Here is a 22,152-nt window from a genome sequence, read left to right on the forward strand (position 1 = left end):
AGTCAGAATCGGTGGCAGAACCCGACACACAGACGATCCCCAGCCAGATCCCTTGTCCAGAACCATTGTCTTTGGGTAGCAGCCGCCCTAATTGATGCAGCACGGCCATAAATTTCGATCGGCCAACGATCCCCAGCCTGCTCCCCTAGCAGCGGCAGAGGGTCCAAAGATTGCCATGAATACATCAACAAGAAGAGCCCCCTTTTATTTCGCTCAAATCCACATCATTCGCATAGTACCGAAACATCATTGTGCTCTCATGGATTTGCGACTGTGGAACTGCCCAAGGAGAAGGAGTACTCCACTTCGCGATGCTCATCCGGCTTGTAGTACATCCCAAGCTCTCCGATTACCAGCTCACATTTGGCCACCTCGACGGGATTATCCATAAACAATATGGTTTGGCGCACATAGGTGCGAGGTCTCTTGGGACCAGTGGAAAACATGAGCCTAAACTTTCCCCTCGGCCGGCAGAGTCCAATATCTGAATAGAGCACCACGGCTCCAAGTTGACTGTCCCTCAAGCCACGCAGCTTGAATGGAACCCTGAAGCTCTCATCATTTATATGGGCAGTGCAGAGATCGATGGTTTTCAGAAGGTACTTTTCGGTTATCAGCTGCTCCTTGGCAACGTAATCCTCTATCAGGGAAACGGGTTCTCTGACCATATAACTACGACCAGGATAATCCGACTGTGGAAGGATATTCACTTCGACAGTCTTACGCGGATGATCCGCAATTCCGCAGACAAAAAGTTGAGCCACATTGGGTATGATAAAACCACCCTTAACCAGCCACTTTTCTCTGGCAAAGATCACCTCCTTGAAAAGTGAGTCCACGAAAACAGAGTGACTGTGAAATAAATAACTGAAATCTAATTGATTGTAATGTGGCAACTTAGAACTACGTACCCTACCCACTCGGACACTATTATATCGACCTTCTTCAGACCGCAGGGCAAAACTATCTCATGGATATCGCCATCGATAAACTCGAAGATATCCTCCTTCTCAGTGCCGATAAAAGCCTTGCTAACAAATTCAGCACTTTCCCTATTGCCCAGGGCCATAACTTTGACGGCACCCGCTTCCACGCTCATCAAGCTAAGTAATCCACTGCGACAACCCACGTCCAGGACTATCTATTGAAAATCGATCATTTGTATATACATTTCGATAAGTTAACTTATCTTAACCTTATCCTTGAAAAGTCTTTCATAGCGCTTGAAAACCCATTCGTATGCCCTGGTGGAGATTACATCGTTCAACATGCTGTCCGCCATTTCTCTCAGCAGATTCTTCTCCAGATCCATGATTTATATATTATAAGGTATTCAATGTGTCAAACTTTGATAAGCTTCGACTGATTGCTTTAATTGGTATACTCAATACACATGGATATATTCAAAACATAACTTATTTTTTTACTTATATTTATATTTATTTATTTATTATTTATTTATATTAAACTTAACTTGTTAAATTAAATTTGTATAAATTTTAATTTAATTCGACTTGGAAATCGTACCTCATATTATCCTGGTTTCACATTTCACGCCCCAATCAGCCGCCATAAATTCCGAATAGATTATCGCCCGGCATTTCTCACAATTCCCATGCCTTATCGCCATCCAAGTGACACCAATTAGTTATGAGCCAATTGTGGGATCGTACCTTCTTATCAGCGGGAGCAGCGACAGGATACACTGGGCTCCAAAATCCGGGCAAGCGGCTAAGCTGTCTAACGAGTCTCTAATTTATAGGCGACTTGGTGCGCAGTGTCCCGCTCCGTTGACAAATGCCAGCAATTTGATACCCAAACAACAGGAACGAGGAGTAGTAGGATTTGGTCATGGGGTTATACAAATTGAAATGTTTTCTGGGCCTACACTGGCTGGTTGGATGGTTGGCTGACTGGCGAGGATCGGATCGGATCCATCTGGGTGCTGTTTTTGTTAATGCGCCCAGCGGGATGTCCACCGAAATCACCGACGCGGGATGCGAACAAGTGTTGACCGAAAATCAAAGATCGCTGGCTCATTTGTGGCGCTTTTGTGTGCGCTAGATAACCAATATTTTATAATCATGTCCAATAATGGTGTGCATATTAATTTCATGGGCGCATAAAGCAACTTTATGGCCTTTTAAGAACTCCCATTAACAAAGACCAGTCCGTCTGTGCACAAACACAAAACGAGCTGACAAGAGATTTTTTGGGCAACCAAGCTCTCGAGATGCGAGAAGCGAGACAATGCAAATGGCTAAAATAGTAAATAGAGTTATAAACGCATAAAAGGCGTTCATTGTGGGCCCACGGCGTTGGCTTTCACAAATTTATACGACGGCTCATCAATTAATTAGAGCCCGGGGAGGGACACATTTTCACATTCTCCCCTCGGCAATGACCTGGCTTTGAAATTAATTTGTTAGGAAAGTCGTTAACATTTCGTCTGTCCACTTTCTAAGCCCCGCCGCGGATTGATTGTCATAAAAAAATATAAAACCCAACCCTTGGGCAATTGGAGGCCCTAGATTAACGACCCATTTTATGGCAGTTATCAATTCGGTTCAACATTCTTATGTTTTTAAATTTCAAATGAACTTCAGGTTCATCTTGGTGAGGAGAAGCTCTTGAAGCTCTCCACTCGCGTTCTTTCGCCACGGAAGCTGATGTGCAGATCAAAGTTCATGCCACGTCCATCTTGTCCGGTGGGCGTCATGGCCAGCACACCGCGCACCCGATCCCTAATCCTCACATACAGTGGCTCATCCAGATGGAGCACCGTCTGCTCCCAGTGCGTCCATGGCGAATGCGGCGAGGTGGTCAGGCTTACGGATTTGTTCGACTTTCCCGACGGAAACAAGACATCGAAGTACAGGACCAGCATATTGATAATTCCAGTTCGCATGACTTTTAATTGAAAGTTCGATTGAAACTCCACCGGCTGGTTGCGGGCCACAGCCAGGTTGGTGGAGTGTATGAAGCATTCGTCGGTGAGCAACTGCTGGATGGGCACAAACTCCACCAAGGGCTCCTGGGAGAATGGCTTCCTCACACAGCCCATGTCGATGCCCTCCACGTTGCACCAAAAGTTAAGATTAGTCCGCCGATGCGGATCATAGGCCCCCATTAACCAGAGGTTTCCAGTGCTGGGCAGGATTCGCCCACCACGCGTGAGCCACTTATCCCGGGCAAACAGCACGGAGTTTATCATGGCCTCCATATACAGAGCATTTCTAATAATATAAAATGCAAGTCATTTTAAAATTTTATAACTTCATTAATATACCTTACCCCATCCATTCGGAAACTATGATGTCCACCTTCTCAATGCCGTCGGGCAGCTCCACTTGCTCCACCAATCCCTTGACCACCTTCACCACATTCTCCTTCTGATTGTCCCTTATTATCTCCTCGGCTATATCCGCTATATCGGTGCATTCAACGGCTATAACTTTACTGGCACCAGCCTCGGCGGCGAAAAGGGATAGTATACCCGTGCCACAGCCCACATCCAGCACGATCTTGTCCTGGAATAGCCCTCCATCCTGGACGATGGCATCGCGAAAAGCCTGCATGCGCACCGAGTCCCTGAGCATGTTCATGTGGGTCTCCAGGCGGGAATAGGATTGAAAATAGTCGCTATCTTTGCCCTCCAGGAAGGGCAATTTTTGGTTGGCATTAAAAGACATTTTCAGGATTATTCAGCTGCAATAGAATTTCACAAGTCACATAAAACATACACATCTATTTTAATGGGACAATATTTGATAGAAAAATCATGGCCATCTGGTCATCTGTTTGCCTCGAAAGGGTATTCAAATTATATCTTATATTTTATAGATAAGATAAGAAAGGCAGCTTTCATATTTAAGTGAGTAAAATGAAGAAAAGATCCGAATATTCACAAATTTTGCCACATTTGGTCACAAACAAAAATCTATAAAAATTGGTTATAACCAGCATAAAATGATGAACAATACTACGTCATTCTATCGCCATTATTTGCATTTGAATGGCCGAAGCAAGATAAATCAAAATTTTGCATTTAATGGACCCATTAAAATCGACCAAAAAAATCGCCCCACTCAAAAGGCCGTGAAAGAAATGTGCCGCCAACACCTTAACACCAGGCCATAACTCGCTTAATCCGCCCAGCCCCGAATTTATTTTTATGGCCAAAACTTAATGATTCCTCTCTTCCCCCTCCCCCCCCCTTGCACCAACCAACAGGCACTTTCACTGTGAGCGTCCAAAATTGTGCAACTTGTTTGTGGCCAACGGTAAACGAAAATAGTTGAAATTAAAGGCGAAAAAATGCCCGTCATCATTTTGTTTTTTTAAGTGTCATAAAAATATCTCCATAAGCAGATGCAGCTATTAAATGGGCTCATTAATCAATTTAGTCACAGAGCAACAATAAAAAGGAGCACACGCACACACACGCGACACTCGAGCATAATAAACTATAATTTTTAATGTTGCTAAATTTTATGCTAATTTGCCATTTCGGGCGTTCCATAATTAGGTTCGCTCCTCCGGCCGGGGGGTCGTTTCGAATTTGTTCGATCTGCGATTGCGTTTGGGCCCGGCCAACAATCGTTGCCATTTGTTTTGGACGGCTTTAAAAACCTATAAAACTTTTGGCACAAATCAATTAAAAAACGACGTAAGTTTCCATTAGTGTTCGTTGTTCCCAATGAGAATGCCACCCACTGAGGCGATTAAAATGCGACGATGCTTTGCATACTGAATCCATTGTCAATCCGATGTCTTCTCTCTGGCCAACTTGGAGCTCTTCTATCGCGTATTACCAAATGTTCGATATGGGCCAATTATGCAAGGTGTGGGTGGCCCACCTCGATTTTCGATTTTCACCTGCTGACCCACAAGCCAAAAGCCATAAAATGCTGACTTTTATGACCTTAACTTAAATGGAATTTAATTTTAATTTTCCAGATAATAAAATGGAAGTTTATTGATATTTATCCAATATCCCAATGATATTTGAGTTTACAAATTTATATTTTTTAATACCAATTACAAGATTAAGTTTCTAAGAGGCATTTTTAGTTTTAACAAGAAACAAGATTAAGTTCTAATTTGCATTTTTAGTTTCAACAAATAGTTTATAGATTTTGGTGAGTATTTGTGTTTCTAAGGATCCAGAATTGCAACTATATTACAAAAATATGTTATTTAATGTACTATATATTTTTTAAATGATTATTCACAGTAGTTTCCCATCTCCGAGCCCTATTTAATCAAAGTCATCTATTCCTCTCCTGGTTCATTTGGCCCGAATTCCTGTTTACAAGTAAAATTGTAACCACAGTTGGAGGACAATCAGGGTTGGATGAAAATGATTGGGGAGGGTCGATTGTAATCAACCACTTCATCAAAAACAAATAATAACATGTGCTCACATCAATGCTCAACAGGGGACAACAAAAACCAAAACGATTCCAAAAAAAAAAAAAAAAAACAGGGGTTGATTTGGCCTATCATAATCGTTTTAATAGAGTGCGAACACTAGTCGAACAAAAGGCTGGCCATTCCATATGGGTAATTCAAAATATATGAAGTAACTACAACTTGAACCCCTGTTTTGCTGTCGAGTGTAGCTTTCATATGCTCAATCAGTCATCGATTAGCCAACGATTCCAATCCTCCCAGCTCGTCCCAATTTCCGAATCTCAACCACTTTCGGGTGTTAACGATGAGGCAATTTGATTTTAACGGATCTGCCAATAATATCGACTCCCAACCCCTTTTCCCCTTCACACCCTTACCATCCAAACCAAACCAAACATAACGCTGCCGAAAAAAAAGAAGAATTAATTGCTGGTTGTGCAAAAGTTTGATTGATGCACTTGGCTTGGCAAGGGAATAAATAAAATTTCTGACACATGGGAATTTTAATTAGAATGCCTTTGTTTCGGACCTCGATCTTCCGACCAGACGAGACCAGACCAGACCAAAACCTTTCCAGACCGACTGACTGACTGATGAAGTCGTTTCGATAAAATGCAAAAATTTTGCACCACCGCGCGCCATTTCCTTTGGCAGGCCCTCTTTTTCTGCATTTTGTGGGTTTAAAATAATAGTGCTGCCACTAACTGAAACTATATGTTTACTCCAAATTTTAAATTTTAGAAAATACAGCTCTTAAAAAAAGTTCCTTTAGAAATTAGTTTCTTCCAACTGCTTGTAAATGCTATAGGCACTTTAAGCTTACTTCAAAATAAAGCCAACTTTGAGCCACCATTAAAGCCAAGTCGGCAACACCGATATGCGAATGGCTTGCCAATTAGCGCCCCCTGGCGGCACCCAAGTGGACTCACGATTTCCGAGCGGCTGATAAATTAGCGAAATTTTAATTTGATTTCCTTCGCAAATTTCCGCCGAACTCGACTGTGGATTGGATGTGGACTGGATGTGGCCGGGTGTCGGAGTGTCTGGCCAAGTGGACACAGAAGCCGAGGCAGCAAATAAACTAAGTGAATTTATGGCCCCAGGGCAGGAGCGGCACACGTGTGCGACATGCCCACACATTGACACCTACCAATAACCAACTATCAAGTACCGGCCATCCAATAAACGAACTAACCACATACTCCACACACACCACACTCCAATTGGGCTGCAGGTCCCTGGGCGCGTTTTGGATCAGATCGTCTTGGTTCGGTTTTGGTTGGATGTTTTGTTTATGCTGGGCAGGCACAAACGAGCTGACAATGCCCCATGTCGTGGCGACGGTACGTGCGGCCAAACAAATTACAGGGAAATTGCGTCACCTGCAGGAATTTCCACTCGACATTGTCAAATGCCATCAGAAATCGCTGGACATGTTGTAACATTAATTTGACATTTTACGGCCCAGGACGGGGATCGTCGACGGGAATGAGGTATGTTCAGGCCATCGAGTAACCCATCCCATATATCCATCCATATGCATATCGCACGGCGAACTACTTAACAATCTGGTCCAGACCGCAGAGCAACGCAGGACAACGTTAAATCCACCAGCAGACAGCTGTCGAGATGACCAAAGATGCTGGAGCCACCAAGGGATCTTGCAGCAGCATCTCGGTCACTCGGAAAAGTATGAGATACACTGAGAACACGGTCTACGAAGGAAGCACACAACTGTGGCAAGGATTGCTGAAGGATTCGCTTTCATGGCTATACACATACGAACGATGATGCTGTAAATATGAATAAAATATATATATAAATGAACCCACCTACTGATTTTCCTTAGTGCACCTCCCGCTTCGGATGCAGCTCCTGGCGTTTCGCTCTGCCAGCTGGTGCAATCTGTTGGAGCGGCGCAAATGCATCTCTGGCATTAAAACAAATTGATGCGGTCGGGAAATCTCATTGCCGGCTTAGTGAATCTGATTTGCGGTCATCGGTCGTCCTCTCGTTAACCCAGATTCGGATTCCCGTGCTTGGTTCTACAGATGCCAGGCTGCTGCTGCTGCTGCGATTAATTTGCTGCGGTGGCGATAATTTGTTAATCGAAGCATCCTCATCGCAGCTTGCACTTCGTCCAGAAAGTTCTTGTAATCCTCCGCGTGCTCTTCCTGCTCCTCCTCCTCCAGTTGCAGCATTGTCCAATTAAATCAGCCGAAAGTAGGGTGGGAATCTTCGATGTTGATTCTGCTGCGCGGCTTGTTGGTTTAATGGCCGGCGTTCTTTTACGACGGCATTTAGCTAAACTATCCAGCAAACGCCTCTGGGGAGACTCATCCCGGGGGTGGCTGCCATGATGGCTGATGGGTGGTGACCTGACCATGCTGATGGTGCAGCATTTAATGCGGAAACGTGCGCCCAAAGTCGAGCTTCGATTAGCGCCCAGCCTGACTGGATGATGTGTGGAGGTCAGCAGTGGAGGATCACGCAACAGCCATTATGGCCAGAGGCACGCCCACGTCTTCTTAATGGCCCGCCAATTCCCGAAATCCGTTTTGGTTGAGTCAAATCATGTTGTGTCCTAAAAAGGGAGTTCTTAAATTTTCATTACTTTGATTTGACTCATCTACTTTAAGGAATACAAGTCAATGTTTATAATAAGGTATAATGTTGATTGGTAACAATATAATGAGTTTAGTTCTGTTAAGTTTAAGTACATTTTGATTGACATTTTATTCAAATTACGATTTTGTTTGCATGTCAAGGAATGAAAATACGCGTAAGTACTTAATACAAAAAAGTGCTACATTTTGTGTGTGCAAACAAATCATTTCGTCATAGTTTGTAGAATCCAGCTCCTGATTTTTTTTTTGACTAGCGTCGCCGTTGGCATGTCATGTTAATTGGAGTATCCATCAGTTTCTTCGATTTCAGAGAAACTATCTGAGCCATCGAGTAATGCCGTTCGGAGACCTGCTCCTTCACCACCTCCGAATTTGATTGATCCTTCTCCTCTAGCTGACAATTCGAGGCAGAATCCTCTGAATCCTTCTCATGCTCCTGGTTGCTAAAGATCTGCCCCAGTGAATTTAGCTCCACATTCTGCTCCACCGCTACCTGTTCGTTGACATCCTTCTCCGCCACCACCTGTTCCGTGGCAGCCTGCTCGTCCAGTAGGTTGCCCAGATCTTCGGTAACCAGGTACTCCAGTCCCAGGTCCTCGGCGTTAATGCAATCGCCGTTGTTCACAGCCAACTGCTGGTAGTAGCCATAATCTTTATCCGGATTGTCGAATGCCTCGCGTGCCTGTAGCATGGAGGCCCGGAAACTTGGATTGCAGACGTGTCCCTTTTGCTGGACCACTCCAAGTCGATGCAGATTCTTCTCGTAGTCGACGACCTCTTTGCGAGCCACTTTGGCGTAGTTGCAGCTTCCATAGAAGTAAACACTATATGCCGTGGCACCGATGCGGTTGAGGATGCGGCCTGGCCAGGGGCGATAGCGGCGCAACTTGGCGAACACAAAGTCGCCAATGGTGAAATTAGGCATCTTGGCTCGGCGACGTCCCATCTTTTTCACTCGACTTGGCTAATTTTTGGATTAAAATGGTTTTTACCAAGTGATACTTTTTAAAGTTCTCGAAGAAGAAGAATATCGCTTTCATGGAAATAGCACAGTGATGCCAGATCAGCGCAGATCAGGCTGTGCACGAAAGTTCGTGGCAGTATTGACTAACGCTAGAGTTTTCAAATATTTGATTTATTTTTATGATTTTTTATATATTTTTAATGTGTATATAAGCAAACTCATGCATTCATAGCATTAGATTTTCTTATTTAAAAAAAACAATGGAAAATTTGTTGGTCTTAAAAGGAACTGTTGATATATTTTGGAAATGCATTTTAAGATTGTATAAAAAATCGTTTTAAATAGTCGACATTTATGCCACAAAACAAGCTAATTGATAGGCCTTAATAATGAAAATAAAAAACGAATAAATATAATAAAAATATATTCTCACTTTGATCATGATTACATTCAAAACAAACCCCCCATTCCGAATGGCAAATGAATTTGGGTCACTTTTGGTGGGCGGGCAATGTTTCTTTAATGAGCAAACAGCATTTGCATTAATGGTCATTTGCGTAGAAATTTGCACAACACGCTACCTGCACTTGGATTTGAAAACTTATTCATTCTGCACCTTTGCGAGTGCGTGTGCAGTTCTGTTTTGAATTTTCGCTCACGTTCGCCGTATTATGCGCAAATTGGCTTTTTAAATTGTCGACTTGTTTAAGCTAAACGCAGCTACACTTTATGGCCATGTTCCGTGCTGCATTTTAAGCCATGCGAAATTCCACTAAGCCCTACCACTCGCCTACCTACCCACCACTCCATTCGCTTAACTCAATTATAATAATTTTAATTTAGCACAAGCAGGGTCTATAAAATGGCAAAATTGCATTATTTACCAGGCGTAATTACAACAATATTTATATGCTAATGAGCCCGTCACTTTGCCCCTAACGATGGGAAATTAACCAGGCCAAAGTTCTGGGAAATGGTTGTTTCACTGCTGAGCAATCATTTTTATTCTAGGGTATTCCGCGGCTGTTCCGACGACCTCGTCCGCCTGACAGTGCACAGAACTCGGAATTCAATTGGAAAATGCAATTTACGATCGGGCCACGAGACCCACAGCACTAATACCCCACAGCCCACATTGCCCCGCCCCGACTTTTCCTGCATTTTCCTGCACATTAAGCCAGCTGAAGGCAGCAGCGGGGCGATGGGAGGCTTAAGCTACGCATGTAATTTGTAAGTAATTTTTTCAACTATCATCGCACCAGACAAGCGACAGCCACTGCGTCGACGGCCACGCACTTTTACAGAGAGAGAAAAAATAGTTGGTCGAAGGAAAAGTATTTAAGAAAGTACTCATTTAAATCTTTGAATGATAAAAATGGTATATAGTTGAGATCCCATTCAAATGGCAATCGTTTTTCATTCATTATGCACATTTTCTTAAACCAAGTAATTCCTTTTTTTCCTGTGCAAGCCCGAAATGGATTACAATTACAGGTGATTGGGGGAATGGAAAAGCCGGGCCAACGGGCACAAGCCAACGCGTTAAGTTGGTGAAATTAAGTAACGAAAGCAGCGAATAGGATTGGGAATAGGAATGGTCACGAGAATGGGGAATGGGGGGAATGGCCATGGAAAACGACGGGTAGGCATAAATTATGAATCATTTGGACGCTTCCTTATGACACCAAAAAGGCCAGAAGTAGTTACCTAGCCAAGTTTTTCCGTTGGCCAGAAAGCATTGGGAGTGAAGAGAGTGAGTATGAGCAACTAACAAGTATTTATGCTGCCATCGGTTTGTTCCATTTTATTGGCTTCATTGACTGGAAATTGGCCAGATTGTTTGCCTTATGTTTAGCCAAATGCTAATTGAAATGTCTGCATTGTGGCGGCAATTTCCCACAGCACTCCACTTCGTTTCGATGGGTGTGTCGCTCTGTAAATGGCAACTGGGGACATGTAATCAAAACTGGGGAAATCGGGCAATGCCATCAGGTTCGGCTCATCAACTGGTTTTTCAGGAGGAAAGGCATTGGGGCTAATGAATGGCTTCGTTCGCTAATTGTGCGCCACAAGAGAACGGGTTAAACGGGAACATGGGAGGGCAATCAAAATCAGTTAAGCGATAACCAGATGAACTTAACTAGGAAATAAAATCACACCTATATTTTGATAAGTGTGCAGCCAGGAAAATACACAACCGATATCTTAATAGCATGTCGTTTTTATCTCAACTAAATGTTTTAAAACTGCAACGCTTGCAACCATTAACTTAGCTAGCTTATAATGATATTGTAAAGATATTTGTAAAGATTTTTATCTCTGGCTACGAAATCTATAAGCTATCTTCTAAAATAATAATTTTAATATATCTTGTAATAAAATATTTCCCATATATATTGAAGTTATCCATTTGATTCCGTTTCTAATCAATATGCGCTTTGCGTATTGGAAAAACTCCACCTTTCAATTTCCTTGCCAGGCACCGCTGAACAAAAGACTTAAGACACGAACTCGACCACCCGATGCCCATTTCCTGCATCACTCGCACATCGCACATTGCACATCGATTGTTTGCATAATTCACCAGAGCCACAGTCAATTAAGTGGCTCTCTAATTAAGTCATTAAAACGCACGCACAAACGCCGTGGAACAGAAGCGCGGAAAATTGTGAAAATATGCAAGTTCATAAAACAAGCCGCACGCCTCAGCAGCTGGCAGTTGAGTCCACACCCGCAATTTGATATAGAAAAGAGAAAAAAAAAAACGAAAATAACGCAGAGGGGCTTTGCAGTTTTTCCAGGAACAAACACGCTTTTGCATTTTAATGCGCCACAAATGAGGCGGCGAGGCAAACCAGGCCATATGGACAAATGTGAATATGAATGTGAGTGTGAGTGTGAATATGGGCGATTGCGAGTTGGTTGTGCTGAATACACGCACACACGCCGCCTTGTTTCTAGCTAATAAATGTTTTTTTAATGAATAAATCACTCGGCGATAAAGATCTGCTTAATAACGTTCATTTAAAGAAGCGAAAACAAAACACACAACGAACAACGGTGCGAAGAAAGCCAAGCTGAGCGAAAAACAAAACAAAATCCAGCCGAATGCCAGCACCAATGAGTTGGCGTTGAATTCAGACACTTAACTCTTTTAACCCAATAGAGAAACTTTGAATGATTGCGCCCAGCAACGCAATAGTTTGCTGTAAGCAAGTGAAATCCCAGCAAAAAGTTAAAAATGCCAAATAATGCACTGGCTGAGGTACTTACAAAGTCATGGTAAAAGAACTTTTGAGAATATTTTAAACAATATACCAAAATATATCTTATCTCAAATGGATATCTCCATGCTATCCAGCTATATAATGGAGAATCTGATAGCAAAACACGCGACAATAAAGCTCATTTTAGTTTTTCGGGGTTTTGATTTACATTTTTGAAGTTGCAATCTTTGGCTATGAACTATAGTCCTAGAATTTTGTCCGCTACTGTGCACACCCATGGCCTTGTCTGCTGGCTGTCTGCAAGTGCCACAGAATTTATTTCGTACGTCTTCTTCACGTCCATGTCGAGTTCCCAAGTTGATGGCGAGCACAGCTGACGTATGCGAATAATAGCTCAGCTATTGCAGCGATATGAAAATTAATAATTCCCTGCTAGCTTTCGTATGCCGGGCACACTCAGACAGGGAAGCGAACGTGTTCCCCATAGTTGTCCAGTGGGGCAATCATCAATGTCAATTAAATGTTAAAATCTTGGAGGCCACTTGTGCGGCAGTTCGAGCAGGATGCAGATGACCAGCTAGAGTTCTTGGATTCCAAGCCAAAAAATTCATTACTCCGATCGCGCCCACTCGAAGGGGCTAATCCGAAGACCAAGTCCAACATCACTCCATCTCCATCTCCCACTCCGCCCCGCGGGACATAAATCTACGCCTCCAAATCTACATATTAACGCCAGAGATGGGGCCACTCAATGCCAGCGGACAGCGCCAACGATCACTTACTTTATGATCACTTGAAAACCAATCAAGCACAATAAATAATCGCTCTGCAGCAGGGACAAGCTGTGATATTGAAAATCGACTCGCATCGCAGAAAAGATACCCAGTTGGCCAGTTAGCCAGTGGGGCAGTCAAACTGCAGGACTGCGACTCACTCGTACACATTAAATTATATTCACACTTTGGCCCCCAGAAAATGAAATGGTTTTAAATACGGAGGTAAGCCAAACAAGACGGAGATCGCATTGGAGATCAGCAAACAGCTACAGACAGACCAGAAGACACTCAGAGAAATTAGCACCATTTTTATGTGTTTCGACTAAGGATTCCATTGACTTGCAAAACAAACTTACAGTAAATGCAATACTTTACTTTCAATGTGTATTTCCTTTATTTAGGCCAGTGCAGAAGGCAGGATGCGTTATGGCCAGACAGTTGGACAGACAGTTGGACGCGAAAAGAGGCGGGACTGAGGCTGCAGAGGACTCTCGACCAGAAGACCAGGGTCTGAAGACATCTCTCCCTGGGCCAGGCTAAATTTTCATTGCTTTTTGCTTCTTTTTATTTGGCTGATGCCCCATGCCTCCGACTCTGTGGCTCGCTTATCATCATAACAATAATGTTAAAGTGGCAAAATGGCAAACTATGCGCAAAATGCATAAAATTTATAGCCAACTGGCCCGGGCAATGGCAAAACAGATTTGTATTTGTTATTGTATCTGTATCTGCATTATTGGCCCATGTTTTCTTTTTTTTTTTTTGCGAATTTCACGCTTCCGCTGTTGCACGGATCGCCGGTCAAAAGTGGAACCCAAAAAACCAAACACGATCACAATGCTTGCCACATGCGGTGGCAGGAGCCGATTCTCTTGTGCTGGCCAGTGGATCGGCAGATCAGCTTCTGGATATCATGGGCATCCTCAATGGGTCGTCCTGACACTTTATGGCATTCATAACCTTTTCCTAAATAACTCTTTCAATAAGAGAACAACAATATGAATGCAATACATTAAAAACTTTTACAATTTCCAAAGTATTTCCAGATTGACTTGCCAAAAGTGTATATATTTTGTTCACATTATTCCATTAGCAAGTGGCTTTCGAAATTAATTATCTCTTGCAATTTTTCGCCGCTCAATTGCTTTCACCATTACTTTTACAATGGCTTTCCGCAGATTAATGCTTTCGCATAGATCTATATTTGGCCGCGGGATACGGTGTATAATTGGTCATCTGGGAGCCACTCCCTTCGCATGCTTGGCCAAATGTAAACAATTAAGTGGCCAATGCAAATATGAATGAGATTTTCCCCCACAAGCCAATTACTCAAGGCCCGAACCGCTGGAAAAACGAAAAACGAGGAAGTGAGCTGCCAATGAGCGTAAAAAGGCAAACACCTTGAAGCGCATAAATTAAACCGCATCGACAGGTCGGGAAAAACTCGGATGGAGTTGCAGTGGTAGTATTTCGGATGCAATCCAGTTTGTGGCTGCAGGCTGGCACACCGAAGATGGCCAAAAGACGAAGTGGTGGCTAGAATGGCCAGAATTCGCGAAAGAGTGGGCGCTGCCAATTGAGCCAATTGAAAGCGCACAACGCGTATACGCCCCGTTGCACACGACTGGCCACGACGACGGCTTTATAAATGGATAAGTGGTTTTTTATTTTATATTTACCCCCCCTCTATTAAATCGCATAAACCGCTAGACTAACTAATGAAGCGCACACGCATAACTTAATACCAACCATTCGACATTTGTCGAGCTTGTTGTGGCATTTCGCATTAATAAAACATTAATAAAACATCGAAAACAATCAGGCCCGGGCAGCGGACAAAAGAGCCAACTAATTTTTTTTGGAAGCGTTCAAAACTCGTTTTTAACACCTCAGGGGTGGAGCCTTTCGTCGGTGCGAGGGAGACGGCACATTTGGTGGAAGGGAGAGGCACTGATCTGATGGGGCCATCACTGAAATCAAGTCACAATAATATGTAAATATTCTCCGTGTTTCGAGAGCGTCGAACATTTCGCTGTGGCGATTAATTAAAGACTCATTAAGAATTTGTTCAACTCGGGCGATTAATTAAAAGGCTGTTAAATGTGAAAGGGGCGAAAACAAAGAGTAACCGGTGATTTAAGCAATTCAACTAATGCCCATCAAAAGACTCAAGACACAAACTTGACATACAAATTTTTAGATCTTTTGATTAAATTTACATTGCTGGTAAATAAGTAAAATATGTAAAAATTTAGATGCCTATCTATGTGAAAAATATTTAATATATTATTGTATATTTTTTCTTTATTTATAAGAAAGACAAAATTTGATTCCAACTTGGCAACATGATACGACTGTAGCGAACTCTAAAATGGGGGATGACAAATGCCATCGGTGGAGCTGTTGATAAATGCCTCCCCAAGTTCGGGGGGCTGTTTTGAAAAATCGTTTGGCCAGAGATCACGCAACGGCCAAATTGAAACGTCACCAGTCGCAAGTGGCCAAGTTGGTTATTGCTGGCCGACTGGTGCTGTTTCTCCATGAATATTAACACATTAAAATGGTAAAACGTGGTTGAGTGAAAAATTAACCCAAAGCAGCCGAAATGCGGCTGCAGCGTAAATTATGCAAAGTCATCAAGTCAACGTTATCCAAACATCAATGGCCTGCAAGGCCTGGGAACAAATTAGCATAAGCCCAGCGTTTCGACGGACCGAAGAGGAGCTCCTGCAGCCCGAGGGAGGATTCGCACACTCGGGAAAAGAGTAGCTTATTTAATAAAATATATATAAGTATCTATTGAAATTGGGTTTAATTTTGGTGATTCGTTTCTAGTTGAAAACGCTTAGCTATTTTATATGTTTAATAAAACGACTATTAAGCTTAATAGTTAAGAATTCAGAGACAGCTTTATAAATATACACTCATTTAAAAAGGAAGTACTTAATTTCTTCGAGTGCAGGAAGACCGAGTTAAGGAAGAGGGAATGGCCCAGGCATCGCAGGAATGCCACATTGATGCAGTCACTTTGATAGCGCGACATTAGCAGCAATTTATATGCAAATGCAGCAGCGCAGGGCAGATGAGGAGCGAATGGTATGGGATGCAACGGCGAGTTCAGTACCAACTGATTGATGGTCCCATTTCAAAAGATGCCAAAGTGCGTGAGCCCAACAGCCAAAGGCAGGGCAAGAAACAGGAGTCTGGAGTCTGGAGTCTGGCCAAGATTGGGAGCAGCGGCAGTGGGCCATGTAGGCCAGCATCATTAATGCGAATCATTAGCAGTGCTCGCTGATAAGATCGGGTGCAAATTATGCGGCAGTCGCAGCTGGAACAAAGCGCTCGAAAAGTCTGGCCATGATTATGATTGCCGAAAGGCGGCGAGTGCGTAATTTTTAATTGCCAATTAAAATTGCTTCAATTAAGATGTGAAAGCTGTCCCAAAAGTCCTTCGAACGTAATTTGAGGGGATGGTCCGAATTAAACCTATTACTCAAACACAACTATTATAAATAAACACGAACAATGCTTACAAAATTGTTAAATGCATTAATTTCGTATAAGATAATTAGAGTTCAAATATTTGAACTACGCGCCTTGCTCCAGTATTTCCATTTCCAGTGCTTAGTATTTTCACAAGTGTGCCCAGCTAAACGGCCTTCCAGTGGCTCCAGCTTGGCGTTTTCGTGGGCGCAGAGAAAAAAATACCGAACAAAAAATCACAGCTGGCGTGAAAAAAGGAATAAAATTAGAAGAAACCATAAAAGTGCGGAAATGAAAATGGAGCTCAAATAGGCGACAGACGGCAGCTGGTGGAACAGGATGAGCGGCGTGGAGGAGCAGGCGAGTCTGCTGCGCGTACTGATCAACTGTGCGGAGAAGGCGGCCAACATAGCCAGGATATGTCGCTCCAACGAGCAGCTCCTGGCATTGCTGGTGCAGGAGAAGATCGGATCCGAGGCCAATGAGCGCTTCGAGCACGACTTCAAGACCCTGGCCGATGTGCTCATCCAGGAGACGATCAAGCACGAGGTGGGTGCGCTCTTTCCTGCCATGAAGGATGCCATCCTGGGCGAGGAATCGCCCAATTTCACCAACCAACTGGGCGAGAGTGTCACCATTGCAGTGGGTGCCACTGAGGAGGACACCGCCGCCTGTCTGCAGGCTGTACTCAGCGGGCACGAGGATGCGGCCAGTGCTCTGGCCACCGAAGTCCATCGGGATGTCAGCTTCAGCAGCGAAAAGCTGGGCGAGATTGCCCAACTGCCGGACGAACTGGATTACGGCAATTTGGGCATCTGGATCGATCCAATTGGTTTGTAGCTTCCACAAGTATTTACAAGGATATGTTAACTATATGTTAACCAACTATAATATGTTAAAGTGGATCTGCTCACTTTGTTTATATATAATTAATTATACTTATAGATCGTATGAGTAATTCTTTCTAGTTTTTGTTTATTTATGTGTGTCTGCCTTGATTATGATATCACCATCACAAGCAATCGCAAACCGACGAGCTAATACACTAAGTTCATTTTGCGAATCTCAATTGTTTATACATTTTTCTGACTCATCCGATATTGAAATACTTTGCAGACGCTACCGCCGAGTACATTTCGGGTGACACCATGTTCACCGACTTTCCCGGCATCACGTCCACTGGCCTGGACTGCGTCACCGTGCTAATTGGCGTCTACGAACGGGACACCGGCGTACCGGTGATGGGAGTGGTGGCTCAACCGTTCGGGGAGAAGCTGGAGGAGAACGTGTACAGCTCCTCGATGTTCTGGGGCGTCTGCCTGCCGACGGTAAGGGCACACAACTGCGACTTTGAGGCGCGCGATGAGAACCGCCGTTTGGGCATCTTCTCCAGCTCGGAACAGTCCGATATCCTTCAGCGTTTCCTCGATCTGGGCTACGAGTTTGCATTCTCCGCCGGTGCTGGACATAAGGCCTTGAAGGTGATTACCCACGAGGTGGATGTGTATCTGCTTAGCAAAGGCTCCACCTTCAAGTGGGACACGTGTGCTCCGCAAGCCATACTCCGTGCGCTCGGCGGAGATGTGCTGGACTATGCGGCCAGTGTGGCGGAGCAAAAGGCAGTGCCATTGAAGTACCTGATTGAGGATGCTGAAGCCGATGCCGATTGGAAGCGAAACGCGGGTGGTATAATCTCTGTGCGCAATGTCGATGTTGTGGATGAGCTGCTGGCCAAATTGGCCGAGCAATGAGTGTTGTTATTATGTTATTTGTTGTAAACCCATTATTGCTGTTGTAATTGATTTGATGTAATTGCACTACGAGTCAGTCGAATTTGTAGGCATAGAAACTACTACAAGAAAATTTGCTAATAAATGAAACCGGCGAACGTGTAAAACATTCATTTAAATTAAGTAACAATCTACAAAAGGATTATAGCTGCTGTTTGGAAGTACGAATGCCACCACATCTGGGGTTAGCTAGAATTGTCCGTATCCCATAATAAAAAATAGATAACAAATAACAAGAATGGATGATATTTCTTCTCTCTTCTCTTAAGTGTAGCCTACTTATTGGAGTTTCTGTGCGGTAAAAACAAATTCTAGTCAATGAAACAAATTAAAGAAATTCTGTATGAACGATCAACATCTTTATATGGTGTCAAGTCTCTTAGTCGAATCACTCTGTGCTGGAATAAATGTAAGCGAATAATTGTCAAAATCATGTTCGAAAATACACTGTGGTCGAAACTTATATCGAATATCGAAATAATGTTTGAACATACACTTTTGGTGTACACTTAATGCTAAAGTCATATGAAGGAATGCGAGTTCTTAAGTTAAATTATGCAACTGGTGTGTTTAGAATAGTCTCCATATCCGGAATTGTAATGAGACGAGTATCGGGTTCAGGGCCTTTCTTAACTCCGCATAAGAATCGAATCTTACGCACAAGAAACTGCTCCAGAGCCGCAAAATTCTTTGATTTGTCGAAGCCTGCAACGAAGTGTTTATTAATGGTGATCCGGGCAAAAATTGAATGCGATTATGCGCATACCATTTATATAGCACTTTGTGACATTGACGGCAATTAGCAAATCCTGTGAAATCGGTTTCACGTGTCTCACGGCCACATATTCCGTATTTCCAAAATCGCAGAATAGAATTTTGACCATATTGTCCTTAACCTCCTGGCAGACTCCGCGATACCAGTTCTTATCTTCGCTGTAGATCGCCAGGCACAGTTCACCAACGCTGCAATTGGGATAAAGTGCGTGTTAAGAAAAGGACAAGCAAATATCGAAAGCGCATTACTTTGGTACGTAACCCGGAACAACATTGTGGTCACATGCTCCCTGACTTGATGTCAAGCTAAGGATTTTTTCAAATTCCTTGGCCGCCTTTTCGTCCTTGAAGTAGGCGGCGGTGATGTAGCCAGTTTGCGGCAATCCGTCAGCGTTCATAAGGATTAGGTTGACCTTGTCGCCTAAAGGAGCTAGATTCTTGGGCAAAGCGTCGAAAAGGAAGCGTTTAATGGGCAGAACGTGGGAAGCTGACTTTGTACTTGTCACGTCGGCAGGAAAAGGCGACTCCGGTGGAGAGGGCGGCAGTGGAGGCAGATCCAGCAGAAGTAGAGACTGTGGAGACACCTTCTGCTGTTTGTGAGTTACAACAGGCAATTGACTCGGAGTAGAAGCAGCCTTCGGTGGTGCAACTTCTGCTTTTTCCTGTACCGGTGTAAATATAAGAGGCAACATTTGGGTCGTCAAGGAGCGCGAATCGCCGGAGCTGAACAGCAGGTCCACGGTCGATGTAGTTGCATCTACCATGTTCAATTTTAGCAGTTCTTTTTGGGCGCAGAGCTTGTGCAGCATTTGAATGGCCGCATTGTTAACTGGCACAGCTGCATCCGGAATATTGCAGACATTCTGCAACTGTACACGCATCAGACATACGGGCAAATTCTCCAGGAAGCGACAGGAGCTGCGTATTTCCGCCAACTCCACCTTTTGGGTGGCACCAGTATCAACGTTCATTACTTCGAACAATCCACTATCCTTACTCAATATCTGTAAAATTCGAAAAGTTCATAGACTTTACTGATTGAAACCCTGCAACATAAATATCGACAAACCTCGCCCCGGAAGTGACCCATCTGCTTGGAGACAACGAGCACGATGCTGCCAACGGAAACATCACTAGATTTGGTAATGGTAGCGCACTTGTACTCCAGGCGCTTGAAAATTTCCGCATACTGCTTGGCGTCTGGAGTGCTGATGTATACCTCCTTAAAGCTGACCAAGTGGGAAATGAATACGATGGAATCATGGACGATGGGTTCACGCCAGTACTTGTGGCCTAAATATGAAATCTGACCCAAGAAAGTGATCAGACGGGCCATACATATCTGCTCGCCCTTGGAATTCAAGGCGGCATTCGCCGCGCGTAACTTTTCCTTGGGCGGCTTATTATCCAGCTTAAACTTGACCGTGAGTTCTGCACCTTGAGTCTCAAGCTCCTCGGGTACGGAGTCCTCCAGCTGAGCGGCAAACACTCGACTGGGCAGGCCAAGTAGTTCGCTGGGAATACGACTCAGATCGGTGGCTATGGACACTCTACCCTCGTCCATTTCGTAAACCAAATAGGTTGGCCTCGGTTTCATGATATGATCCAATAGGAAAGCTCGCCGATAACCATTTTTAGTGCGGGTGGCCGCAAAGAAGATGGATTTCTGCTCGGGGAAGGGCAGCGTGAATGGCTGTCTTGGCTTCTCGGCTATGCGGTTGTTTAAGTCTGCGTTGACATGGCCCATCACGTTGATCTGGAGTAGGGCCAGCTGCGGTTCGTTATGCTTTGGATTTGCCTTAAAGACCCGGATGACTTTGACTTCTGGATTAAGCTGCAGCATCTCCAAGGGCAAACTTAGTGGTATTATCATCTTGGGCTTTAGATGGACGTGATAAGCTCCGTCGCTGGTTTTGGTTCCCAACATACGGAGCGTCAAGTTCTTAATGTCCTGAACTCCAGTGTTCGTGGGCAATTGAACACGGAAAGCGAACGCCTTGCTTTCGGCCATCTTGGGCACAATGGTGTAGATATCCCGAAACGGTGTAGCTACTATCTGACCGTGGTCAATCATACGGACATTGGCTTCTTGCTTCTTTTGGCAAACCGTCAAAACATGACCGCGATGGACCTTGTCGCCCACACTGATGGCCACGAGGGTGTCCTCCCGCACTCCTTCCATACGAATCATCTTCTTATTCTGCATGCAGCGCTGCATGTTGACCGTCATTCGCTCAATGGCCTCCACATTCGCCACGTGCACCACCCAAATGGGTCCATCGTTCTCCATGAAAGTCACGCGGCACTTGAAAAACTCCATGCCCGACGGCAGCAAATGTTTGCGCCAGTTTTCCGATAGATCCGGCTTGTTCGGCACAGCAACTGTGGGCTCCACACATGGGATTGGCGATTTAGTGCGAGTTTTAGCCAGAGCAACTTGGTTCTCTACGCTCTGGATTGGATTCAACGCCGGTTGAAGAGGCCGGCACTCCACCAAGGGTCTGGAAACGCATTTGTATTGTATAAGAATTAAAAACCCCTAACTTAATGCACTGCTGCGCAACGGATTTACTAATTTAACTCACGGCATAATGATGCACACCTGCCTGTGCCTCTGCCAATCCAATTTCTGGCACTTTTCATTGCAGTACGGTTCTCCACACCGCTGGCACATCAATCTGGTCGGAGTGCCACAGACGACGCATGTCTTTTCCTCCGACTTTTCCATTTCTTCAATTCAAAGTAACAACGCAAGAACGTGTGAATGAAAGAACGGCGCGTTAAAGGAAACGCAGCAAAATGGCGCTAACAGAACTTTTAGCACGCGATGAAATACAAAGTGAAAATCTATTTACGCTGGACGAGAACTTTCTATGTTTTCGTTTTGAAAAAGGTGGAATCCTTTAGAATTTAAGTGCGCGATTCACAACTCACAAACATGCGATACGTTCACTAAACGCGTTTAAATTCGAAGCTCGCTGGGCACGCGCTTCAGTGCATTGAACGAACGTGGGAAGAAAGAGAACAGGACGATATCGATATCGGTTGGTTTTCGATTTACAGCGCACTGATGGAAGTAAACTTGATCGTTAATTA

At 44.0% G+C, this 22,152-nt stretch overlaps 6 protein-coding genes across 8 annotated transcripts; 2 read left to right on the plus strand and 4 right to left on the minus strand.

The window, feature by feature from the left end:
- Positions 1-147: 147 nt before the first annotated feature.
- On the minus strand, positions 148-1,370 carry Art9 (Arginine methyltransferase 9). The gene is made up of 3 exons (NM_142064.4): positions 1,196-1,370; positions 912-1,141; positions 148-852 (listed from the first exon to the last, which is right to left on the minus strand). Exons 1-3 carry the CDS (start codon positions 1,310-1,312, stop codon positions 258-260), a joined length of 942 nt encoding a protein of 313 aa, NP_650321.1. The 5' UTR covers positions 1,313-1,370; the 3' UTR covers positions 148-257.
- Positions 1,371-2,563: 1,193 nt separating this feature from the next.
- On the minus strand, positions 2,564-3,722 carry Art6 (Arginine methyltransferase 6). Its single transcript, NM_142065.2, has 2 exons — positions 3,295-3,722; positions 2,564-3,236 (listed from the first exon to the last, which is right to left on the minus strand). The coding sequence occupies exons 1-2, from the start codon at positions 3,690-3,692 to the stop codon at positions 2,609-2,611; spliced, it is 1,026 nt and encodes a 341-aa protein (NP_650322.1). The 5' UTR covers positions 3,693-3,722; the 3' UTR covers positions 2,564-2,608.
- A 2,607-nt stretch (positions 3,723-6,329) lies between these two features.
- Positions 6,330-7,652, plus strand: CG31517 (uncharacterized protein). Of its 2 annotated transcripts, NM_001300393.1 has the most exons (3): positions 6,330-6,908; positions 6,993-7,210; positions 7,265-7,652. In NM_001300393.1, exons 1-2 carry the CDS (start codon positions 6,745-6,747, stop codon positions 7,018-7,020), a joined length of 192 nt encoding a protein of 63 aa, NP_001287322.1. In that variant the 5' UTR covers positions 6,330-6,744; the 3' UTR covers positions 7,021-7,210; positions 7,265-7,652. The 2 variants fall into 2 exon arrangements, with proteins under 2 accessions (NP_001287322.1, NP_731871.1); NM_169561.3 differs by lacking the exon at positions 7,265-7,652 and having other exon boundaries at positions 6,993-7,240.
- On the minus strand, positions 7,364-9,048 carry CG9926 (uncharacterized protein). 2 transcript variants are annotated; one of them, NM_001316531.1, is made up of 1 exon: positions 7,364-9,048. In NM_001316531.1, the coding sequence occupies exon 1, from the start codon at positions 8,986-8,988 to the stop codon at positions 8,293-8,295; it is 696 nt and encodes a 231-aa protein (NP_001303460.1). In that variant the 5' UTR covers positions 8,989-9,048; the 3' UTR covers positions 7,364-8,292. The 2 variants fall into 2 exon arrangements, with proteins under 2 accessions (NP_001303460.1, NP_650323.2); NM_142066.2 differs by having other exon boundaries at positions 8,134-9,048.
- A 7,650-nt stretch (positions 9,049-16,698) lies between these two features.
- Positions 16,699-18,384, plus strand: Ipp (Inositol polyphosphate 1-phosphatase). Its single transcript, NM_169562.2, has 2 exons — positions 16,699-17,324; positions 17,609-18,384. The coding sequence occupies exons 1-2, from the start codon at positions 16,832-16,834 to the stop codon at positions 18,241-18,243; spliced, it is 1,128 nt and encodes a 375-aa protein (NP_731872.1). The 5' UTR covers positions 16,699-16,831; the 3' UTR covers positions 18,244-18,384.
- A 237-nt stretch (positions 18,385-18,621) lies between these two features.
- Kots (Kotsubu) lies at positions 18,622-22,084 on the minus strand. The gene is made up of 5 exons (NM_142067.3): positions 21,642-22,084; positions 20,126-21,557; positions 19,306-20,060; positions 19,049-19,245; positions 18,622-18,987 (listed from the first exon to the last, which is right to left on the minus strand). Exons 1-5 carry the CDS (start codon positions 21,782-21,784, stop codon positions 18,836-18,838), a joined length of 2,679 nt encoding a protein of 892 aa, NP_650324.1. The 5' UTR covers positions 21,785-22,084; the 3' UTR covers positions 18,622-18,835.
- Between the last annotated feature and the right edge of the window lie 68 nt (positions 22,085-22,152).

Source organism: Drosophila melanogaster, chromosome 3R (assembly GCF_000001215.4).
Source record: "Drosophila melanogaster chromosome 3R".
NCBI classification, from domain to species: domain Eukaryota; kingdom Metazoa; phylum Arthropoda; class Insecta; order Diptera; family Drosophilidae; genus Drosophila; species Drosophila melanogaster.